Source organism: Polypterus senegalus, chromosome 3 (genome assembly GCF_016835505.1).
Source record: "Polypterus senegalus isolate Bchr_013 chromosome 3, ASM1683550v1, whole genome shotgun sequence".
In the NCBI taxonomy this organism is placed as follows: Eukaryota; Metazoa; Chordata; class Cladistia; order Polypteriformes; family Polypteridae; genus Polypterus; species Polypterus senegalus.
The window spans coordinates 283,037,683-283,063,080 of record NC_053156.1 but is presented as its reverse complement, the minus strand read 5'-3'; the positions used below and the strand labels follow the sequence as shown (position 1 = coordinate 283,063,080).

Below are 25,398 nucleotides of genomic sequence, written 5' to 3'. Positions count from 1 at the left end.
TCTCACATCCTTGTATTTGTCGATGAGGCTGGTTTCAACCTGGCCAAGGGCCGCAGACGTGGCGTAACATCATTGGTCAGCGGGCCACGGTGGATGTCCCAGGCCAGCGAGGGGCAATTTAACAATGTGTGCTGCCATATCTGAGAATGGTGTGGCCACACACATCCCCAGTTTAGGCCCATATAACACTCAAAGCTCCTCATTTTCTTGGACCGTCTTTATACACATCTGGTCCCAGAAAATGAGAGAGGTCTCGAAGGGCCTCACCTACCACACTATGTGATCGTGTGGGACAATGTAAATTTCCACCGTGGGCGCTCATCAGGGCCTGGTTCACCACCCATCCAAGGATGCTCATGGAGCTACTACCACCATACTCTCCTTTCCTTAATCCCATTGAGGAATTTTTTTCCGCTTGGAGGTGGAAAGTCTATGAACATCAGGCTCAAGACCAGAGATCCCTGCTCCATGCAATGGATGCTGCATGTGAGGACATTACAGGGGATCAGTGTAGGGGATGGTTGAGACATTCGCCGTTTCTTCCTCGCTGCATCGCAAGGGAAAATATCCGCTGATGTGGATGAGAATCTATGGCCAAACAGAGAGCAGCGTGGATGGCCAGGAGGATGAGGATGGTGGCCAGGAGAGGGACGTGACGACAACAACCAGTGAAAGTTACCTTAGTTGTGAAACTTTATTTACTGTAAGCCCTACTGTAGGCTAGATATAATTTTTTTTGTTTGTGTTTATATTTCGTACATGTACAGAATACGGTATACATTTTTATGTACTCTAATGTATGGAAGTTACTTTATGTGTGTCAATAAAAATGATTACAATTTCCTTGGAAGTAGGAGTGCAGTGTGTCTGATGTCAAACTTTGGAGGCTGCTCTTACTGTAAAATCCTTTTTTCAGTTTTATACATAATTGTATTCTGTTGGCTAGACCTCTGCCATAGTGACAAAACATCTAGGCATTTTGACTTGCAGTGCTTACACGATGCCAAAGGGACGATGCATTTTGGGGGCACTAACTATTTAAATGGGAAAGGAATTTAGTTTTGACACATGGGTAAACTATTTTGGGAGAGATACGAGCTTTTGCAGGTGATCCATGGTGTTGTGCTAAACCATCCAGGTTATTTTGGAAAAACGCACTAAGTGAATGCAAATGAGCCAACGCAATTGAGAAAGATCTTTGACATTTTGATGGTACTGACTCTTTATATGGGAAAGGAATCTATTTTGAAGCATGTATGAACAGTTTTGGGAAAGATATGACCTTTTGCTAGTGAGCTGTAATGTTGCGCAGAACTGTAAGACTGTTTGGCCAAATGATCTTATAGTTTTAAGAATGTAATTTCTGTTTCAAGAAATGAGCCAAACCAATCGAGAAAAACTGTAATACAAGTTTGCATGGCCCCATAAAGTGATAGTTTTCAAGGGGGTGGCACTAATGAAAAGAAGTAATCACATTGCAAGACAGTTGCAGACAAAATATAGAACCTTTTTATTGAAAAATTTTGCAAACAACTTAAACTAAAATTTTGATAACATATTTTTAGCCATCCAAAGAGGCATTTAAACTTAGCAAAATATCCAGTGGTGCTTGTCAAAAGTTGTATTGCACTGAACATGTTTTAGAAAAGTAACAAATAGTAAATATTTTTTGTAAACCAACTACACTTTCTGTTAATGTTAACAATCTCTGTCCACTGACACGTTAGCTATATGGATTGTAATAGCGTTGTTTATCTCGATCCACCACTTGCTTTTTTTGTCGTAGACAGTACCTCTAGCAAACGCGTCTACAAGTGATGTCTGACTCGAGTGTCCTCTAGCTTTTTCAGTTGTATCTGAGGACGTGGTGGGTGCCAATTTTAGTTCCATACATTTATGGTACTCCAAAGCATGTTTGCGGCTAAGGTGGTGCAGCAAATTGCTAGTGATGCCGCCTCCGGTGACAACTTTAGCTCGACAGCATTTGCAGTAAATAGTTGTTTGGTCCACATCCGACCGTTTAAAACAAAAATATCTCCACATAACAGATACGGCTCCTTTTTTCGGCAAAAGGTCTGTGTCACCATGTTCAACTTTATCGTCTGCTACAGCTTCAGTTTCAGAATGTTCTCTGTCCATTTTCACCGCGCAATACCTCCACTAATGCATGTACTCCGTTGCATGCGTGGTTTAGCAGTGAAAAAGTGTATGTATATACACATACAGAATATGTAAATATTTATACATATATATCTGTGTATTTATAAAATCCAACGTCTGTCTGTCTGTCCCCTTTTCAAAAGAGAACTACTTAAAAGACTTAGATTGTGTTTTATTCTATAATTTGCTTGAACATTCCGGTTGATTTTGCGACTTCTCTCTTTGCGCTAAGTATCATAGTTTGATTGTGGTACCAATTTATTTGTGCAAATTGGACAGACACGCAGCGGGCCGAGGGGAGGGGGACAGGGCCCTCCTCACTCACACGCCAGCCTCGGAGCGTTCCTTACCTCCACTTAGCTAGTGAATGAGAGAACTACTTAACAGATTTGGATCAGGTTTTTTCTATAGTTTGCTAGAACATTCTGATTGATTTTGCGACTTCTCTCATCACCCTAAGAATCATAGTTCGTTTGCAGGAACGATAACCCAAGACAAAGGCTGTGGGCCGAGGGGAGGGGGAATCGTGATGTAAAGAGTGGACAGGGCCCTCCTCACTGTCCTGTTTCACTAATACACAGGAGTGATTGGGCATGGCTAGTATATATATATATATATATACAGTGGTGTGAACAACTATTTGCCCCTTCCTGATTTCTTATTCTTTTGCATGCTTGTCACACAAAATGTTTCTGATCATCAAACACATTTAACCATTAGTCAAATATAACACAAGTAAACACAAAATGCAGTTTTTAAATGATGGTTTTATTATTTAGGAGAAAAAATCCAAACCTACATGGCCCTGTGTGAAAAAGTAATTGCCCCCTGAACCTTATAACTGGTTGGGCCACCCTTAGCAGCAATAACTGCAATCAAGTGTTTGCGATAACTTGCAATGAGTCTTTTACAGCGCTCTGGAGGAATTTTGGCCCACTCATCTTTGCAGAATTGTTGTAATTCAGCTTTATTTGAGGGTTTTCTAGCATGAACCGCCTTTTTAAGGTCATGCCATAGCATCTCAATTGGATTCAGGTCAGGACTTTGACTAGGCCACTCCAAAGTCTTCATTTTGTTTTTCTTCAGCCATTCAGATGTGGATTTGCTGGTGTGTTTTGGGTCATTGTCCTGTTGCAGCAACCAAGATCACTTCAGCTTGAGTTGACGAACAGATGGCCGGACATTCTCCTTCAGGATTTTTTGGTAGACAGTAGAATTCATGGTTCCATCTATCACAGCAAGCCTTCCAGGTCCTGAAGCAGCAAAACAACCCCAGACCATCACACTAGCAAAATTGAGACGAGCCCTAATGTTCTTTTTGCTTAACAGTGGTTTTCGTCTTGGAAATCTGCCATGCAGGCCGTTTTTGCCCAGTCTCTTTCTTATGGTGGAGTCGTGAACACTGACCTTAATTGAGGCAAGTGAGGCCTGCAGTTCTTTAGACATTGTCCTGGGGTCTTTTGTGACCTCTCGGATGAGTCGTCTCTGCGCTCTTGGGGTAATTTTGGTCGGCCGGACACTCCTGGGAAGGTTCACCACTGTTCCATGTTTTTGCCATTTGTGGATAATGGCTCTCACTGTGGTTCGCTGGAGTCCCAAAGCTTTAGAAATGGCTTTATAACCTTTACCAGACTGATAGATCTCAATTACTTCTGTTCTCATTTGTTCCTGAATTTCTTTGGATTTGGCATGATGTCTAGCTTTTGAGGTGCTTTTGGTCTACTTCTCTGTGTCAGGCAGCTCCTATTTAAGTGATTTCTTGATTGAAACAGGTGTGGCAGTAATCAGGCCTGGGGGTGGCTACGGAAATTGAACTCAGGTGTGATACACCACAGTTAGGTTATTTTTTAACAAGGGGGCAATTACTTTTTCACACAGGGCCATGTAGGTTTGGATTTTTTTTCTCCCTAAATAATAAAAAAATAATTTAAAACTGCATTTTGTGTTTACTTGTGTTATATTTGACTAATGGTTAAATGTGTTTGATGATCAGAAACATTTTGTGTGACAAACATGCAAAAGAATAAGAAATCAGGAAGGGGGCAAATAGTTTTTCACACCACTGTATATATAGTGGAGTTTCGGCCCCCATACACAGACAGACAGACACCAAATGTCCAAAACTCATACACGTTTAATAACCTTTTCTTCTTTACAGCGCCACACAATGCATAACAGCTGCAATACTCAGTCCCTTCTTTCTTTTTCTCTTTCTCTTTTTTCTTCTCTTTCTGCCGCCCTCAGTCCTCCACGGGCAAGCTCCGTCGTCTTCCACCCGACTCCGGCTGGACTAATGAAGTGAAGCCCCTTTTATAACGTCCCGGATGTGCTCCAGGTACTTTGCGATGATCTTCCAGTGGCACTTCCTAGTGTGGCAGAAGTGCCGCATGAGTACCCAGAAGCACCCCACGTGTGTCTGGAATTTCTACCAGCAGCACTTCCAAGTGTGGTGGAAGTGCTGCAATCCTGGGCTCCACAATCTTCCGAGCACCCCCTGGCAGTGGTCATGGGCCCCAGTAGGGTTGAGCTTTTAAGTTCTGATGCCATTGGCCCAATGCAGACCACGGCGGCTGCCCTCTTGTGGTCCAGGGGAGGTATTGTCTCTCTCCAGGTCCTTCCAGGTGTCCCGGCTGGGCAAGATCCCCAGCTGTCTGCCAAAATATATATTTATTCTCTAAGATTCTTTCTCTCTCTCTTTCTATATATATATATATATATAATATATATATATATATATATATATATATATATATATATATATATATATATATACTGTATATATATATATATATACTGTATATATATATATGTATATATATATATATATATATATATATATATATATATATATATATATATATATACATAGATATATATATATAGAGAGACAGAGAATGCGGTGTGCTGGCGCCCTGCCTGGGGTTTGTTTCTTGCCTTGCGCCCTGTGTTAGCTGGGACTGGCTCCAGCAGACCCCCGTGACCCTGTAGTTAGGATGGATGAATAGAGAGAGAGAGAGACTTGTGAAGTCCTACTCTCCATCTTGACCACTTAAGTCTGCCGTTGAATGGTATCTGGTGATGTCGCATACCTGAACCAATGGCTCGGTGGTGTTCCAGGATAGGATAAAGCGCCCTCTTTTCCACTTATTCCATATACAGATTGGCCACAATAGGTGAAACTGAGGAAAACATGGCCCACCCATGTTTCTGCCTGTAGTACTGGCCTTTGTATATGAAATATGTGGATTGAAGACACAGTTCCAAGACCAGACACACTTGGTCGGTGCTTTTTCTGAGTGTGAGGTAATCCTTTAATCTCTTATGGACTACCTCCACTGCCTCCATAACTGGAACGCAAGTGAATAGAGATGTAACATCATACGAGACCATAGTGTCATCTGCCTCCATAATGACATCACTCACCTTCTCCACAAAATCCAAAGTGATCTGAATATGGTGTTTTGAGCTGTCTACCAACGGGTTGAGGACAGCGCCCAGGAACTTTGAGATGTTATATGTAACCAAATTGATTATGCAGACAATGGGTCTTAACGGTGCATCCTATTTATGTATCTTTGGTAAACCATACAGACTTGGTGTAGCTTCCCCTGGGTATAATCTGTGGTATGAGATCCGGTCAATAGCGTTGTCATGCACTAACTGCTTGAGACAGTTCTCCTTACCTGGATTATTGAGCATGCATCGAGACATGCTTTGGCATAAACTGTACCCACCCTGACCCAATACGGAGTTGTCAGTTAATGTAATCTGTAAACTTTTCTGATGGGGAAATAAATCCAGCAAATACAAGCAGATAAGCTGGGCCAAGAATGACACCTGCTTTCTGGAGCTATAATGTACTAACTAACCACTGCACCGTTATGGAAGTGGGTACCCCTGTGGAATCTGTACTTCTACAAACTGATTTCTTATTCAGTTCCGTTCATCTATTTTTGAACCTCCTTTCTCTAGGGTTGTGAGGAGATACAGTCTAACACAGAGGTTTTGGGTACAAAGTAGAAGCTAGCCCATTAAAGTGCTGCGAGTCCATCACTGGGCACATCTGCTCACATTAGAAGTCATTGCGACAGTATGTTTAAAACACACAGGGACAATGTACAACCTTCACATTGAAGGCACCCCATTCACGGTTAGATTAATGAACCAAGCACTGTGAGGTGGTAACTCTGTCATTTCTGTCACTGATCAGTTTGTTGTTGTGCTTCTGTTCTCCATCTGTTAAATCAGAATTAGATTAAAGCATGGGATTTACTTATTGACAAGCATATAAGCCTTTGCCTGCAGCATCTTGTCATCTCTTCACTCTCTTTATTTGTATCTTCCTATTTATAATTTGCTTAAATGTTAATCCTTTGCTTCTCATACTGTTTCAATAACACCTTACAACTCTCAGAAACAAAGAAGTGCTGCCTGAATCCTTAGAAGGAGCTGATTATTCAATCTCATCTGTAATGTACTCATCAAACTGCTTTATTACATTTTAGAAGAAACGCAAAGCAACCCCCAAATATAAAAAACAGAAAAAACTACAGCACAGCTCTTCTTGACTCAGCTTGTCCTAATGTACACACCACCCAAGGTTTACTCTATCCAACCATAATTTACAGGTCATCATACCATGACTGAGTTTTTCCTTCAGGGTTGCCAACATTAATGCCCATCCACTTCTATAGGCATCCTGCTCCATTGTCATATAAATGCCCACATTTCGTTGCTTTATGACATTGAATCAAAATTGGATTTGATTTGCTTTTTTAATACTGATCAAAAAAAACAAGACTCTTTAATGTCAAAGTGAAAACAAATCTCAGCAAAGAGGTCTAAATTAATTAAAAATATAAAACACAATATAATTGATTGCATAAGCATTCTGTCTTGGTTGACACGTCTCTGTAACATCACATGGACATCGGGACAGTGCCTCTGGATTGGCAGACCGGGGTGGTGGTCCCCCTCTTTAAAAAGGGGGACCGGAGGGTGTGTTCCAACTATAGAGGGATCACACTCCTCAGCCTCCCTGGAAAAGTCTATTCAGGGGTTCTGGAGAGGAGGATCCGTCGGATAGTCGAACCTTGGATTCAGGAGGAACAGTGTGGTTTTCGTCCTGGTCGCGGAACAGTGGACCAGCTCTACACCCTTAGCAGGATCCTGGAGGGTGGATGGGAGTTTGCCCAAACAGTCTACATGTGCTTTGTGGACTTTGAAAAGGCGTTCGACCGTGTCCCTCGGGGAATCCTGTGGGGGATGCTCCGGGAGTATGGGGTACCGAACCCCCTGATAAGGGCTGTTCGGTCCCTGTACAACCAGTGTCAGAGCTTGGTCCGCATTGCCGGCAGTAAGTCGAGCCCGTTTCCAGTGAGAGTTGGACTCTGCCAGGGCTGCCCTTTGTCACCGATTCTGTTCACAACTTTTATGGACAGAATTTCTAGGCGCAGCCAGGGTGTTGAAGGGGTCCGGTTTGGTGGACTAAGGATTGGGTCACTGCTTTTTGCAAATGATGTTGTCCTGTTTGCTTCATGGTCCTCAGCTAGAAAAGGGTGGAGTGCCCTCTCAGGGTTGGGGGAGAGATCCTGCCCCAAGTGGAGGAGTTCAAGTATCTCGGGGTCTTATTCACGAGTGAGGGAAGAATGGACCGTGAGATCGACAGGCAGATCGGTGCGGCATCCGCAGTGATGCGGGCTCTGCATCGGTCTGTCGTGGTGAAAAAAGAGCTGAGCCGTAAGGCAAAGCTCTCAATTTACCAGTCGATCTACGTTCCTACCCTCACCTATGGTCATGAGCTATGGGTAGTGACCGAAAGAACGAGATCGCGAATACAAGCGGCTGAAATGAGTTTCCTCCGCAGGGTGTCTGGGCTTTCCCTTAAAGATAGGGTGAGGAGCTCAGTCATCCGGGAGGGGCTCAGTGTAGAGCCGCTGCTCCTCCACATCGAGAGGAGTCAGATGAGGTGGCTCGGGCATCTGATCAGGATGCCTCCTGGACGCCTCCCTGGTGAGGTGTTCCGGGCACATCCAACCGGGAGGAGGCCCCGGGGAAGACCCAGGACACGCTGGAGGGACTATGTCTCCCGGCTGGCCTGGGAACGCCTTGGGGTTCTCCCGGAAGAGCTGGAAGAAGTGGCCGGGGAGAAGGAAGTCTGGGCTTCTCTGCTTAAGTTGCTACCCGACCTCAGATAAGCGGAAGCATTCACCCCCTGTTAATATGACGGCCCTACACCGTCATCTGGTGCAACCAATTGGCTTTAGAAGTCACAGTATTAGTTTAATGGATTTTATCAGTTTGGGGTTTCCATTGATTGTTGTATAAATGCTCCTGTAGGTATTTGGAAAGTCCAATATGCAGTGAGTCAGTATGGTGGCCTAACCTACACAACAAAGACAAAGGAACACTCCAAACAAGTCCATAAAAGGGCAATTGAAAAGCACAAGTCAGGGGATGGAATCAAGAAAATATCCAAGTCAACGACCATCCATTTTAATCAATTATTAAGAAACAGAAAGTGTATGGCAGAGCTGTAAATCTACCTAGAGTAGGCTGCCCACAAAAACTGAGTGATGGTGTAAGATGAATACAAGTGATGGAGGCCACCAAGAGACCTGTAAAACTTTGAAGGAGTAATAGGCTACAGTGAAAAAGACAAGAGAGACTGTGCAGATAACAACTCGGTGCTTCACCAGTCACAACTTTATGGGAGAGTGGCGAAGATAGACAACACTGTTAAAAAAAATGGACATGATGACTTGGAAGAAGACATTGAGGAGACTCTATAGCGTTGCTGGAAGAAGGTTCTACGGCCTGATCTGATGTAGCCCTAATTGAGGATTTTGGCTATCAGACTAAAAGTCATGCTTGGCATAAACTAATCACTCCATATTATTAAAAACACAGCACGCCAAAAGTGAACCATGGCGGTGGCAGCATCAGGGTGTGAGAATGCTTCTCTGCAGCAGGTCCTGGAAGTCTTGTGAGGGTAAAATGAATGCAGCAAAATACGGTGAAATACTGAAGGAAAACTTGATGCAGCCTGCAAGAAATCTGTGTCTTGGGAGGAGATTTGTTTTCTAACAGTCAACAACCCTATGCATAAAGCCAAAGCTGCATAGGAATGGCTCCAAAACAACATATTTATCGAGTTGGTTGGCACCTTTATTCAAGATTACTTACAAAATTTGAGATACAATTGATTACGTTTCTTTTCTTTTTCCAAGCAGTGCAGATGTGGGTGAAGTGACTTGCTCAGGGTCATGCAGTGTCAGTTGTAGGATTTGAACCCACAGCAGTAGGGTTTAAAATCAAAAGCCTTAACCACTGCGCCACACACTGTTCACTGCCTGTACCTAAATTAACACTTTAGTTTAGGTGCTGCAAAAATCCTTCTATATATAATATGCTACTGTGGCTGTTCGTTTGTCTGTCCAGGATTTCAAATCACCTGTAGCTCGCAAACTGTTTGGCCTATTGACCTGAAATTTGGTATACATATACTATGTGATGTTTACTGTCCACTTTCGGGGTGTTGATTGACCTCCAAGGTTATTCCTCTTTTTATTTTAATTTTAAGTTATTGTAGAATCAACTCTCGGCGGCGGCCAACAGGATGGCTGTGTGGTGCATGCGCACGGGCACTGTTCTCCTCCCTACCACATTTGCCTTCACTTCCCCTACCTCTTCATATCTTAAATCATTCTTCAGGAAGATTGAAGACTTAAGTGCTAGCTTAAGTGAAAAATTAAAGAAAACGTACTAAATAATTGCAACACAAACACTGACTTAATCATTTTTATAGCGAAAAGATGCCGACGAAAGAAGAGAAGAAGCGGGCTGCTAGGGTGGAGAAAAGAAGAGCTGCTCAGGAAGCAGCAAGCGCATCAACCTCTGAGCAAACGAATGATAAATGTACAGAGAAAGAGGATGAAAACTAGGAATGCTCAAGTCGCAGTGCGCCATTACTGTTTACTCCTATATTTGCACCTGACCTACTGAGCAGTTGGATCATTGAATAGAAAAGTACAGCTGAAATGGTCATTACTGGGTCAGGGTAAGGTCCTTCTTCACATGTAGGCCTTCTGAATGTCTCTTGTAAGGTCAATCACTCTAGTCAAAGTCAAGTCAAAGTGAACTTTATTGTCATCTCAACCATATATAAGTATACTGATAGACGAAACTGCGAAGCTCAGGGTCCACAGTGTAACAACATGACGTGCAAATAATAAATTAAAAATAGAATTAAAATTTAAAAATTTAAAAATTAAAGATTAAAACACAAACAAGACAAGACATTGTGCAAAGATAGGACAAAGAAGTAGCAGCAATATTGATGTGAAAGATATGTAATATAATAAATAAATAATAAATAATAGATATAGATAATACAGAAATTACCAGTGTATGATAATAAGACGTGTGTAAACAACGACAGGTCAGAATGTTTCACAGCAGAAGGATAAAGAGTGACAAAATCCTTAAAGGTCAGTATGAGATTTTGAGTTTTGGATTTTTTTCACTATGCACACTCATCTTTGCAAAACAGTGGCCTGCATGTTTAAAAGTTCTGTTTTTAGAGGTGGTGGTTGAAGCCGTGTGGAAGGTGTTAAGGAGTCTGCCAGCTTGGGGGTAAAAACTCTGCTGCAGCCTGGCAGATCTGGCTCTGATGCTGCAGTATCTTCTCTTGGATGGCAGAAGTGTGAAAAGTCCATGTGAGGGGTGTAAGGGGTCCTGCACAATGCTGCACTGCGTTTGTAAAATATGTCCTGTAGTGAAGGGCACCCCAATAATATTCTCTGCTGTCTTCACTATCCTTTGCAGGCGCTTGCGGTCGGATATGTTGCACTACATTACTATTCCCAACATTTTTTCAGTTATATTCTTCATTTACATAATCTTAAAGAGTTGTGGATAGTCATGTAGTGTGACATACTCAGCGACTCAGTCATCACGCTTACCCATCACAACATACAGCTTTGATTTTGGCTTTAACTGTATGAAAGGGCTTTGGCGTGCATGTGAGTGCTGACTATCAATAAGTGCTCAGCCAGACAAAGAAGAAAAGCAGGTATTCATGACAGTGCAGTCAGAAAAGAGGCTCGTTTTTCTGATGTCTAAGGTTTGTCATACCATAACATAATGGGAAAAAAAGAAAAAGATGGGCCGAGCTAAAATTGTACCTGGATAACATTCATACAGCCACTGGTGCTGCCAGGCACCACAAGAATTGGCTGTCAAAATGAGGTGAGCTTACAAAGGTTTGGCAGTGCAATAGGATCTTTAAAACTGTACTGAAAGTTGTAAGCAATTCATGTAATCCATCATCTCCTGATCTTTCTTGTCATGTAATGTGACATCCTCCAGATTGCAAGATCCAGCAGCTGTAGTTATTAAGCGTGACTTCCTTTCTATCTCAAAGTTATGTAGTGCATCACAGGCCTTGCTCTCTTTCTTGTTTTCACATTTGTTCTTTAATTAACTCAATGACTTGTTTCAGTGGGCAAAGCTTTGGCTGGGGGATTTCCAGTTTATTTGCTGTTGTCCTGGTAGCCACATACTTGTAGCAGTGCACCACCTCCACATCCAGAAAGGTTGCAGTCATCAGTGTCCACTTAGTAACAGATTTTAAAAGGACCATTTAAGTGCACTTTGTTTTAGAATGTTAGATAGAACTTTATTTGTCATCGGGGGAAATATGGCTTTTTACGGGACCTCAATAAATTATTATGTTAAGACAAACAACAAACTACTCTCAAATATAAACCAGAATGTAAAAAAGAAATAAAATTTCTAACTTTGCAGTTACAGTCCCAGTGAGACATCATGCAGGTATATTGCCATTGATAAGAAGAAGCCCACATAACATTTCCTGACACACATCCACTGAATGATTCATTGGCAGAAAGTCCTCAGTATTGTTGTGGCAAAGAAATGATGTGCAGCATTGTTCATAATGGTACTTAGTTTTGTTTGAATTCTCTCCTCCTGCACTACCTCAACAGTGCATCCCATAACTCAGTCTGCCCTTTAAACCAGTTTGTTAATTTAGTGGTCCAGTCTTCAAGTGATATCACCAGCCCGGCACACCACAGCTTAGAAAACCACACTGGCCGTCAAAAAGTTGTAGAAGATGTGGAAGGATGTCACTACACACCTTAAAGGAACACAGTCTCCTAAGGAAGAAGAGCCTGCTCTGCCCTTTCCTTTTTGGTTCACCTGTGTTTAAAGACCAGACCAAACAGTCACTAATGTGGACCCCCAAGTATAAGGGGGCAGTCAAAAGGTTCCCAGAATTGTGATAATGAGGGAGAATGAGAGATCAGATTACACACACATTGTTGTGGAGGGGAGTGTAGCACGTCTATAGACCAGTTACAACAGGTCTGGATTGGTTTTGGCGTTTAATATTGCTTCCCGGGTCCTCCCTGCGTGGAGTTTGCATGTTCTCCCCGTGTCTGCGTGGGTTTCCTCCGGGCGCTCCTCCGGTTTCCTCCCATAATCCAAAGACATGCAGGTTAGGTGGATTGGCGATTCTAAATTGTCCGTAGTGTGTGCTTGGTGTGTGGGTGTGTTTGTGTGTGTCCTGTGGTGGGTTGGCACCCTGCCCAGGATTGGTTCCTGCCTTGTGCCCTGTGTTGGCTGGGATTGGCTCCAGCAGACCCCCGTGACCCTGTGTTCGGATTCAGCGGGTTAGAAAATGGATGGATGGATGAGTTAGACATGTGCACAGTCATTTGGCTGAATGTCGCAGTTCGAACAACATGCTAACTACGAGTTCATGTGCAATCTGGGGACTCGTACACTATGTGCTGCTAGCGTATCTGAAGCTGATTTAATCTCCAATTAGCAAACAGCACGTTGTTCAAACTGCGACATTGCGCCAAATGACTATGTACACATCTGACACAAATAATAATTAAAACAATACTACGTACATGCCATAACCAATCCAGACCTGCTGTAATTGGTCTAAAGACGTGCTGTGCTCCCCTCCTCAACAATGTGCACGTAATCTGATCTCTCACTCTCCCGCGATATCACAATTCCGGGAACTTTTTGACTGCCCCTATCATCTGTAGTAGTGCACTGAATCCCTGAATGGTGACCGGGTGTAGAGACACTTTGCTGTAGTGAAATTCAATAAGCAGTTCCTTGGTTTTGCTGATGTTAAGGTGCTGACTATTCATTCTGCACTAAACGAACAAACTTCTCCACCTGACTCCCTGACTCCTCTCTTCTGTGTCATCCCTCTTATCAGGGCACTCCATTAACGTGGAGTCATCTGAGAATTTCTGCAAGTGACATGACCTGGTGTTATATTTAAAGTCTGTGGTGTATAGAATAAAGAGAAAAGGTGACATGACTGGTCCTTGTGGTGCTCCAGTGTTGCTCACATCCACATTAGAAACACAGCCCTTCAGTGTAGTCCGTTATCCAGGACAGCATAGGCTCATCGATGTGAATATCCCTAACCGTACACTTTAACAGGGATTGCTGGATGTTAAAATCAGGTTAAAATCAATCAAATGATTCATGTAGCAGAAAATGATAAAACCTGAAAAAGAATTCCCTGTCTGGACAAAATTGAGCAATTCAAAAAAAAAAAAAAAGAAAAACACCAAGTGTTACGGTGAGCTTTAACAATATACTGCACTAATGAGACTGCATTTCATGTACTGTACTTTACAAACGTCTGGTCACTGTACTACAAGGATGATCTTAGTACCATTTATAAAGCATCATTAAAGTGGTCCTTCATATTTATGCAGCGTGGCTCTGCATAACTGATAATACTAGCAAAATCAGTTATGAAAAAGAAGGATCTTATACTGAATATGCAATACCAAGAGAAACATGTCTCACATAAGCCACCTCAGACCATTCCAAAGTAATTATTTTAGTAGGCCTTATTACAGACATGAATAAACACTTAGTTGATGTTTTGTAAGTGTTATTAACACCAAAAGAAGTGTTACTGTCTTGTTATGTAATAGTAAATGAGTAATGAATGCATTTTTGAAGTACCTGAACTAAAGTGTTACCATAAAAACAATGTGACTGTCCTGGAGTGACTCAGTCAGGGTCCAGATCTCAATCCAATTGAAGAATGGGAAAAAATGTCAGCGACCAAATGAACAAAACTGATGGGGAGAGACCCTTGCATACAGACTCAAGGCAACCAAGACTGCTAAAGGTCAGCCTACTAGATACCGACTTAAAGAGATTAAATATTTGTGCATTCAGATATTTTGTGTTTTGTATTTGTGATTAATTTAAACCACTTCGCAACGATCTGTTTTCACTTTAACATTAAAGGGTCTTTTTCTGTTGACCAATAATGTCAAAAAAGTCAATGCCGTATAACAGTAAAATAGCTGCGGTGGGCTGGCGCCCTGCCCGGGGTTTGTTTCCTGCCTTGCTTCCTGTGTTGGCTGGGATTGTCTCCAGCACAGCCCCGTGACCCTGTAGTTAGGATATAGCGGGTTGGATAATGGATGGATGGATATAACAGTAAAATATGGAAATCTTCAAGGGGGTGAAAAGTTTTTCTACAGACTGTAGAATAAATGTATGTAAAATTCCTTACATTACTATATTTGACTGCAAAACAATGGTTAGCACTCCTCCATCATGGAGTCAGTGTCCTGGGTTCAAATCCTGTGCTTGGTTCTTTTTTGGGTTTAGCTTGGATGTTCTCCCAGTGACTTTCCTCCAACAGATGTGTGTATGTGTGTGGATGTTAAATTAATTGGTGACTTGAAAGTCTTGGCCCCCTTACGGGGTTGTGTCCTGCGATACACAAGTACTCAGCAAAGTGTTGTTTCCACTGTAGAAAGAAACAAGAACACAAATAAAGTGTTGGCGTACCCTTAGTCAAACCCCATATTTTGTTTCACCAAACACATCCATCCATTTTCCAACCCGCTGAATCTGAACACAGGGTCACGGGGGTCTGCTGGAGCCAATCCCAGCCAACGCAGGGCACAAGGTAGGAACAAATCCCAGGCAGGGTGCCAACCTACCGCAGAACACACACAAACACACCCACGCACCAAGCACACACTAGGGCCAATTTAGAATGGCCAATCCACCTAACCTCATGTCTTTGGACCGTGGGAGGAAACCGGAGAACCCGGAGGAAACCCACGCAGACACGGGGTGAACATGCAAAATCTCCTAGCTGCGAGGCAGCAGCGCTACCACTGCGCCACCGTGCCGCCCCACCAAAAACAATAAACACATATTAATGTGTGTATGTAAAATATCTTCACAGATGCAATTCTGCAATTAAACCGAAGAAAGATCGCAGTGGTGCCAGTTAACAAAGTCAGTGAGGTGGAAAGGGTGGGTCCAGGAGCCCAGGAGCCAAAAATGATGTAATGAGCCCACTAGATGTCAGTTACGGGATCTGTAGAAGGAAGGAGAGGAAAAGCATTACAAGACAGCACCAATCCTTGACTCAGGGTGGAATATCAAGTTGGCAAGCTCTGAAGTTGTCTCCCAGGCATGAGTGTGAGATCCAATGTAATATTCAAAGCAGCATAGTAGGCAGGGGTTACCTCGCAGCTCCAAAATCAATACTTGGAAAGGGTATTTATTGTCTCCTGGGGTGTGTATGAGTTTTCATTCCTCATTGTACAGATGAATAAATGTATTAGATTAATTGACATTGCTAAAATGGGTCAGTCTGTGTGAGTGGGCTCTCTGATGGACTGGTGTCCACTCTTGAGTTGGTTCTTGATGCAACTAGCATAGGCTCCACCTACTTAGGTAATAAAATGAATTAAGCAGGTTTAAAAATGTTATTGTAGCAATGGTGCCGAGTGAAGATATGGATTTTCCTCCCTTTGAAGTTGCTGTCCTCGGTGACCATTTCCAAACACTTGAAACAGAGCACAACTCTTCAAAACGGCGGGCATGTCTTTAATTGTTTTATGGTTGTGTGGCCAATGACAAAAAATCATCATCAGGAGTATCAAGTGCATTGAAGCAGTGATGTTAAACACTACACTTCTTTGTGGTAACCATTCAGTTATAAGTGAGCGGGTGAACTTTCTTATGTAAAGCTGCAGATTTATATCTTGGTTGCTTTCCTTCACTGAACTGAAGCTGCAAACACCAGTTCAGGTCCAGATCTCATCTTTCAGACTGTCTGCAGATTCTTATATCTGATCCTACTTCACATGGCTCACCTGGGGTCAGTGACAACTTGATCTTATAAACTTTTTTTACAGCTCCATGCACCCCAAACTCCACTGGAATCTGCATAGACGTAGCAGTATATCAGTTGTCTTCCCTTCCGTACTGATACTGCAAACGGAACTCCACATGCCACATCTCATTGTCAGGACTCTCCAGCAACTCCTTAAAAGAGCCAAGGAGTGACACTCAGAGCTTTGCTAAGTCAGGACGTAGGCCTTCTCATCCCATTTTTAACACCAATGTAGTTTTAGAAGTTCCAGAATGAATCCTTTGCTCTTGGCACAGCTTTTATAGGTTGCTCACTATCCCTAAAAGGACTGCTCACCATTGCCGCACTAGATGGATTCTGTTTGCAATACTCCAGGCATGTCATTTTTATAGGCATCTCTGTCGGTGGTTCTGAAGCTACTCATTTACATGGTAGAATACCGGCACATACTATGGGTGGCTCACCCCTGGTTGTTACAACTTGTCAGTGTTGCTAAAGTATATGTTATGTTTACAAAATCCACTTTAAGATGAAGGTCTTGTAAAGGATGCTTCATTTACCAACTAATGAGCTCATTGCTTTTTTACATATCTTAAATACATGCTTGTGGTTTAACACATCTGCACATTTTTGTGGACATATTCTGCTTTGAGTTTATATAAAGCATAAAGTTTTAAAAGTGGCTTCCACTGCTGTTCCACAGCTCAGAGTCCTGGGTTCAAGTTTCAGCTCGGCCATTGTCTGAATGAATTTTGCTCCTTCCCCCTTACATATTCTTCAGGTACTCCAAGTTTCTAAGACACTCCAGAGACATACAGACATTGAACAAATTGTTACTGCCCTTCCACAAAAAAGAAGAACCTATAATTGTCTCTGAAATAACTCAAACCATCCTTGTTCACTCTGTAGTTTTGATGCAAAAGAATATTTCAGATAATAACACAAATGAAAATGGCATGGACGAAAATGATGGGACTCTTAATCTAATATATTGTTGCACAACCTTTAGAGGCCATCAGTGCAAACAAGTGATTCCTGGAGCTCTCCTTGAAGCTTCTGCACCTGTCCACAAGTAGTCTGGCCCACTCCCCCTAAGCAAAGTGTTCCAGCTGGCTCAGGTCTAAACAAGGCCTTCTCCAGACTGCATGTTTCACTTCTTTCCATAGATGTTTTAAATGATTCAAATCAGGGCAGAAGGCCACTTCAAAATAGTCTAATGATTTGTTCTTAGCCATTCTTATCTGCTTTTATCTTTTGGCTCATTATCCTCTTGAAGGACTCATAACCTTTGACTGAAACAGAGCTTTCTGACACCAGGCAGTACGTTTTGCTCCAGAATGTCTTGATAGTCTTTAGATTTCATTGTTCGCTGCACAGACTCAAGGCACCCCATGCCAGCTACACCCAAGCAGCCCAAAAACATAACCAAGCCTCCAACACGTTTTATAGTAGGTATGGTGTTCTTTACTTTGAAAGCTTCATTTTTCATCTGTGGACATAGAGCTAATGTGACTTGCAAAAAGCTCCAGTTTGGTTTCATCTGTTCAAAAGACATTCTCCCAGAAGCAATGTGGCTTGTCTATATATATTTTAGCAAATTCCAGGCTTGATTTCTTATGTGGAGTCCTTCTGGGTCTTCTCCCATTGATCCCACTGTTACTCAAAATGCAACAGAAGGTGCAGTCACAAATTGATGGACCTTGACCTTGAGTTCAGCTTATATTTCTTTGGAATATGTCCTTGGCTTTTTGTCTACCATTCTCACTATCCTTTTGCCCATTCTGGAGTCGATTTTCTACCACATCCAAGGGGGCTGGCTACAGTCCCATGGCCCTTAAACTTTAATAATATTTGCAACTGTTGTCACAGGAACACCAAGATGTTTTGAGATGGTCTTCTAGCCTTTTCATTAAACATGCTTATCTATCATTTTCTTTCTGACCTATTCACACAACTCTCTCCTTTAATTTCTCTGGTCCATGTTCAGTGTGGGACACACGATGACACCAAAAAGCCAAGTGATGACTTTTTTCCGTATAAATTGGTTAATCCAATTATTTTGGATCTTTCTTAGGGGTACCAGCAAATGTATCCAGACCATTTTAGAATATCTTTGTAGAATAGGCAATACTCAATCTATTTTCACACTAGCTTTGCTTTACTTAATGACATATCAAAGGCATGCAAGTCTACAGGGACAATGACATTTTTTATTTCATCAGTTTTTAAGGAGGCCTGCAGCATTTATTCAATGAGCTGTAAGGGGACCAACACATTTGTCTACATCTGCATGTTGCTTTGCAGTTGGCCCGGTGTAGGTGTCTTTGGGTATCTGTATGAGTTTTCCCTTCTACTTTTGGTTACTATCTTGAGCTTGATGCTGTAGAGATAGACGGTAGATACTCCGAGGTTCTTTCAGAAGAAGTGTGTCCAGAAAATGGAAAGATGAATGTCATTAGGATTTATTAAGTAGTTGTTGGTATCAATTAACTTTTTGTTTACAGTTAGTTGTAAAAGTGTTTAAAAAATTAATAAATAGTAATTTATTTATAATTATAATAATTGTATAATGGAGAGTTAGAAAGCAGAAATGCAGTGTGATGTAGTGGCTAGTGCCCTGGACATTAAACCCCAGAGTTGCTAGTTTAGTTCCCACTTCTGTCTCTTTAACTCACACTGAGCAATTCATTTATAGTGCTGGTCCTCAACTATTAAAATATTTCTCCTGTGAACTTTGCCCGGACACAGACAGGCGGATTGTCTTAAAACCACCACACGTTTATTAAACACAATATTTTACAATAAAGGTCACAAAGACCCAGTCCAATGGTCACACAGACCTTAATCACGTGCACAAAACCCCCAAATCACACACAAAGTCCTGGCCACAATGCCTTTCTTCGGGCCGCCTCCACTCTCTCCTGCCTCGTCCTTCTTCCACCCGACTCTAGCCTCGAATGAATGGAGACGGCCCTTTATAGAGGACCCGGATGAGCCCCAGGTGTTCCCGGCAATCTTCTTCTGGCCACGCCCAGTGTGGCGGAAGTGCCGCTGTCCTCCCGGCTGCTCTCCGGCGCCATAATCTTCCCCAGCACTTCCTGGTGTGGTGGAAGTGCTGGGGTAACAGGTCCCCAAGGCACTGGGGTGCCTCCTGTTGGTTACCACGGGCCCCTACAGGAAAAGGCTTCCATGCCCTTGACCCGTGGCCCCCAAAGCAACCCGAAAAGCAAACCCCACGTGATCCAGGCAGGGCTCTGACCCTCTTCCGGTCCCTCCTGGCGTCCCGGCCGGGTCATGGCCCCTGGCATCCCTGACACTCCATAGAGGTAATATTTCACAATCTTGTGCAGATATCATTGAAATAAATAATAATAATAATAATAATAATAATAATAATAATAGCCATGTTTCCAGGCTGCCTATTCCAGTGGCTTTAAAAGTACAAAGCAGAATCAGCCCTAGACATTAGCCTTGTTCACTGCAGAGCTCTTTTAAGTTCACACCCATACTTTATCCACATTTAAAGTCATTAATTTACCTAACACACTGACACACACACCCACACACTCACACACACATTGTTGGGATGTAATTAGATACTCTGATAATTGACAAATACAATTTCTACCTCTACACAGACAGGAAACAAGAAAGGAAATGAAACTTGGGTCCCCTGAGCTTTGTGACAACAGCAATCAAGCAAAATCCAAATATATGAGTCCTGAGGTTAAAGGTACCAAATGAGGGATGGAACTCAAACAAGAACATCACTAAAAAAAAATAAAATAAAATAAAAGAAACCACCAATGAAGGAGACGAGCATGGAAATGATGCACAAGGCTGTGGTGTCAATGACATGAAACCGTAGCTCTGCATTGCCCAAAAAATGTGGAAGCTAAGAAAAGCTTACAGGAAGAGATCAAGACACATGAAAGGAGAAACACATAAATGTAATCGGTGAGGACATGTAGAAACTCAAAAACAACTTTATTTGTGTGACTAGGCACTGAAACCTTTGGGAAAAGAAGATGGACTGAATCTCAAGCACACAAAATGCCACTTAACTGGTCACTGTTCCAGTAGCATCAACATGTGTTTCTCTGCTAATTTCACTCTATAAAAATGTCACTCTAAATTGAACTGTTGGATGGTTTCAATGTATTGTTCCACAGCTCATGAGTCCTGGATTTGAATTCTAAGTGTGTCAAAGTATGTGTGGAGTTTGCATGTTTTACCGTGTCTATGTGAGTTTTTTTTATAGATAGCCTGGTATGACAGTGTGTGGGTATGTGCCCAGAAATTAACTTGAGACCATCCAGGGTTGTAAAGTAAAAGCAAGATTCATACAACACCCTAGATTAATAGAGACTCAAACTAAGCAGACAGTATTGTACCAGCACTTTGTACAAGACAATCTTAATCCTATCATGTTTAAAATAAAACAGCACAGTTAAAAAAGGAGAAGGAATTTATCACATATTTTCCTAATGGACTGAATGAAATATATGAGGCGTAGGATTCAGAGACAACAGAATTAACCTTATTATACTTAAGTTTTAAATAAAAGGTAACTGTACCCATGCATAGCCATAAGGCAATATCCCCTACCCTAATCCTAACCCAGATTCCCCCCAGGACAAATAAACTTCTGTATTTTTAGCCACAGCATTTAATGCTCTGGTTCATTATGTTCTTTATTTTATCTGTCAAGGAGACCAAATATGTACCTCTCCACTTTTTAGTTGAACCCTTCAGCTCTTAAACTTCAATTGTGGCTTATTCTTTGCATGTAAGCCACTTTATATTTCTCTGAAATATGCTATAAAATAATAATAATTATTTGATTTAAAGGATTCTACTGCTGTATGTCATAACAAAAGGACAAATGGAAATGAAGCATCTAAAATGTGAAACTGATGCATACATGGAAGTGAAAGTACAGACAAGAAAGAAACTTGGAGCTGTTAAGCTGTAATTGGAAACTGAATCCAGCGTAAGGCCACAACACAACAGAAACTGTACACAACCACAAGTTTGTACTCACGCTTGCTTGAAAAAATAAATTACACAACCATAAAAGTACAACTGGGAGAAAATACTGACCCACCATAAACACCATGGAGATATAACAGATCACAGTAAACTCAAAATGAAAAAATGGAATTAAGGGAGAGAAGAAGATGAATCCTGTTAAATAAAACATATGCTGCAACTTAAGGTTGAGGATGACAGGAAAGTAATAAGATATGAACATTAAAATACTTTAATGGTCTGCCAGCTTCATCTAAACAATTTATAACTCTCAATATCAGAACAAAAACAACCACAAGATAATATCAAGCTGTAAAATAATATCAAGAGAGCAAAGAAGAAAAAAGAAACGAGTAGCCAAGCAAACCTTGATCAGGGTAGAAATGATATTTTGAGAATATGACTGAGATTACCAGAAAATGCAATGCAAAGCTCCCTGAAATATTTCCAGGCAAACTCTGATGGAAAAGTGCAGAAGGAGAAACAAGTCAGAGCAAATCAAAAGAATTTCAGTCCACGTAAGAATCATTAGTCTCTCTGTAAGATCTATAGGTTTGTATGAAAAGCAGGATTATGATAGATAGATAGATAGATAGATAGATAGATAGATAGATAGATAGATAGATAGATAGATAGATGTTTTTTATTTTTTAAAATGACCTTAATTGTGAACATAAAAGAAGATATTAACAATATAAACAGTCAAATGACAAACAAGCCCAATTTTCAGAATAAAACAAAAGAGCCATATATCAGACCACCACTACTCCCCTTTTACACTCCTCCTGTTCTGCACATTAATAAGAAAATCAAAAGTTAACAATTCATTATAACACAAAGACCACCACTAACAGATAGATAGATAGATAGATAGATAGATAGATAGATAGATAGATAGATAGATAGATAGATAGATAGATAGATAGATAGATAGATAGATAGATAGATAGATAGATAGATGAACGAGATATTAAGCCAAGATTTTGACTTTATTTGGAAAGGCATTTGAAATAAAAATGTTCATTCTTGATTACAGCATAAAAATCATTACTTCCCCATATTTCTTGAAATTCTTTTACAAACATTAGAAAACCTCTTGACAAGAACCTCTAACTCTTCGTTTGCTTAAACTGAAACGGTTGAGCTCCTTCAGTCTCTCCTCATAGCTCTCAGTTTTGGAATCAGAGTTGCTTTTCTGAGGACTTTCTCTAGAGCTGCTATGTGTTTCTTATAGCCCAGAGACCAAAACTGCAGATGAGACCTCATATTCTTCAAGCTAATTTTTCATTTTATAATAGGAAAATTCCCATTTCACTCTGGTTTGAATAAGCACCATAAACATTACATCAACACAGTGTCAGTAGTTACAGTCCTCCTTATAATATTATACCATGTTTTTAACATTGAAAGTTTATCTTCACCCAGCAAGCTGTTACCAAGAAGATTTTTTTTTTCTAGAGATAAATAGGGGATGTAGCCTAAGGAATGGGGCAGATAACTCTATTTCCAAAGAAGGTTAATATCATTAAAACCCATGAGATATATTAACTGTATTTTTGCCTGTTAGTTTTTTAAATATTTCTTTCTGCTTATTTTTATTACATGCTACTTTTCAACTGTAATAATTATTGTTTAGTGTTAGTATAAACTCAAGGTAACACAAAATACACCATAAGGCTATTTTTTAATTTAAGATAAAGAGAAGAAGCAAATTTATAAAGATCGTGGAAAAGCAGGCCAAATGAACATTCAAACAGAACACAGGTATTTATTGTTTTCTTTTTTTTTATTGTGTGTTCTCTGCAGTTTTATACTGCATGTTAAGCGTCTTTTTAGATATATAGATAGCATAAAAGGCACTATATTATAGCTAGATGTAAAAGGCACTATATAATAGATAGATAGATAGATAGATAGATAGATAGATAGATAGATAGATAGATAGATAGATAGATAGATGCCAGGATACCAGCCACGTCTTATTCATATTTCACTTTTAGGTTGCATTGTGAAAAAAATGAGCATCCGTGCAACATGGAGTAAAAAAACAAACAAAAAAAACAAACAATGTGTTGACTGACTAAACACACGACACTACAGTACTTAAAAGCTTGTTGGAGGAAACAATAAATGAAACAACCTTTATTTTATACAGTGTTGTTCGTAGGCATTTTACAGTTTACAGATTATGATGCATTTCCAAATAATTCGTGAACATACAGTATAGGCCCTATCAAAGGAAATTCGTGAAGCTACCTTACATAGAAAACAAGGAAGTGTTCTTCTTATGCATGGTTTGTAACTTTGTAAGGAGCCTACAGCTGTCTGTATGATGTTATTCTCCCTGTCTCTTACTTTCTCTCTGTTTTTTACATCATGACTTGCACCATAACGTTTTGCAGTCACAATCAAAAACTTTCCATGTAAAGTGTGTGTGTTCTCCTAACATGTGCAGGGGTTTCTTCCAGTAGCCTAAAGTGATTAGCATCAGCAAGTATACCTGTTCAAAGAAAAAAGGTGTTTAATAAAGAAAATGCAGATTGATTTAAATTATTTTTTCTTAATCGCAAATCCATTGAAAACCAAGCGCTATACAATAAATGAAATAACTTTTTTCCCTTCATTATCCCTTTCACCCTGGTTCGTATTAAGCGGGTTCGAAGAGCTGTTCGGGGTCTTGTTCAGAAAGCGGACGCCACTTGAGACGGCCTTCCCCTCGCCCAAACACTAACCTTAAGGTCAATAAAATAGGTCCCTGATGTTAAGTCACTATTTTAGGGCTAAAAATATAACAGAAATATGAAACCCACTTATATACCTAATCTTAATTATTGTGAAACAACCAAGTGACGTCTGTTTTCTGAACAAGAGCCCGGGTTCGATGATGGATGCACGGATTCATAGATATTATTACAGCAAATGCGTTTAAATGAGGGGCTTCGCTAAGCAAAGAACGGCACCGCAGAGCTGGCAAGGCGGAGGGCGCTGCTCATTTGAGCACTCTCGGCGTCCTCATTGGAAACATGCAAGTGCGTAGGTAAGCGAGGCGCGAGTCTGGATTGGACTTTCCGATTAACAAAGTAACATTCAGAAACTTTTTAAAATGTACTGTTACTAATCAAGAAACGATACCATTAATAACAGAAATAAAAAAGGTAAATGAAATCTACAATATTTTGTCAAGCACAAAGTAAAATGATCTTTCACGATTTCTCCGGTCCAGTGGGTTATGTTTATGATTTACGTAAATTTGTAAAACTTGAAACCCCTCGCCTTGATGACGTCACGGCTGAGACAACCCCCTTGCTTACTGACGTTACAGACTTCTCGAACTACCCAGTCCCTTCTTCAAGGAGGGCATCGATTTGTTCTGTGACATACTTCTCCTCTTAAAGCTGGTCCTCTTGCGAAGAAGAGGAAGGTATATGTGGACACTAGATCTGCGTGAAGTTTCCCGGAACAAAATCCACCCTGAAAAATTATCCAAAGGAGCACCCTGCATTCTGTTCAAATAACAAGGAAGGCATGAGCAACACATGACTGATTGTTTTAATCCCTAAAACAACTGAATGGATGATAAACTAGCATGTCACAACCAGCATGTTCTTAAAACAGCAAAATATACACGCGGGCAATTGAAATACACATCGTGTAAACTCCGAGTATCTGTGCAGAGAATACGTTTCCTGGTTTATTATCGCGTTCTGCCTACCTTGATCAAAGGTGGAGGTGAAGCCTCGTCATTCATGTCTTCTACCTGCAATAAGTTTGTTTCTCTCTCGATCGCTCTCTCCTTCGCTCTCTCTCTCTTTATGATTGAGTCCGGGAAGCAAAGTCTGTCCAAAATCCGACAGGATTAATTATTGTGCTTCTTCAGTGGACACACGAACGACAAATTTAAGACACGGTGCTGGTACTGTCTTCTAGTGTAAAGGGTGTGCGTATAATATTAAGGATTCTTCCGGGAAACGAAATCGAAAGGAGACCGGATCTGTGTGCGCGTGTGTCTG

At 41.1% G+C, this 25,398-nt stretch overlaps 1 protein-coding gene across 3 annotated transcripts in view; it reads right to left on the bottom strand.

Annotated features, from left to right (window-relative positions):
• Positions 1–25,398, bottom strand: part of etv7 (ETS variant transcription factor 7) — a 130,613-nt gene extending 105,215 nt beyond the window's left edge. For all 3 annotated transcript variants that reach the window (XM_039749322.1, XM_039749324.1, XM_039749323.1), the window contains exon 1: positions 25,101–25,398. In XM_039749322.1, the coding sequence (XP_039605256.1) occupies positions 25,101–25,136 (36 nt within the window). In that variant the 5' untranslated portion in view covers positions 25,137–25,398. The remainder of the gene's footprint in view (positions 1–25,100) is intronic.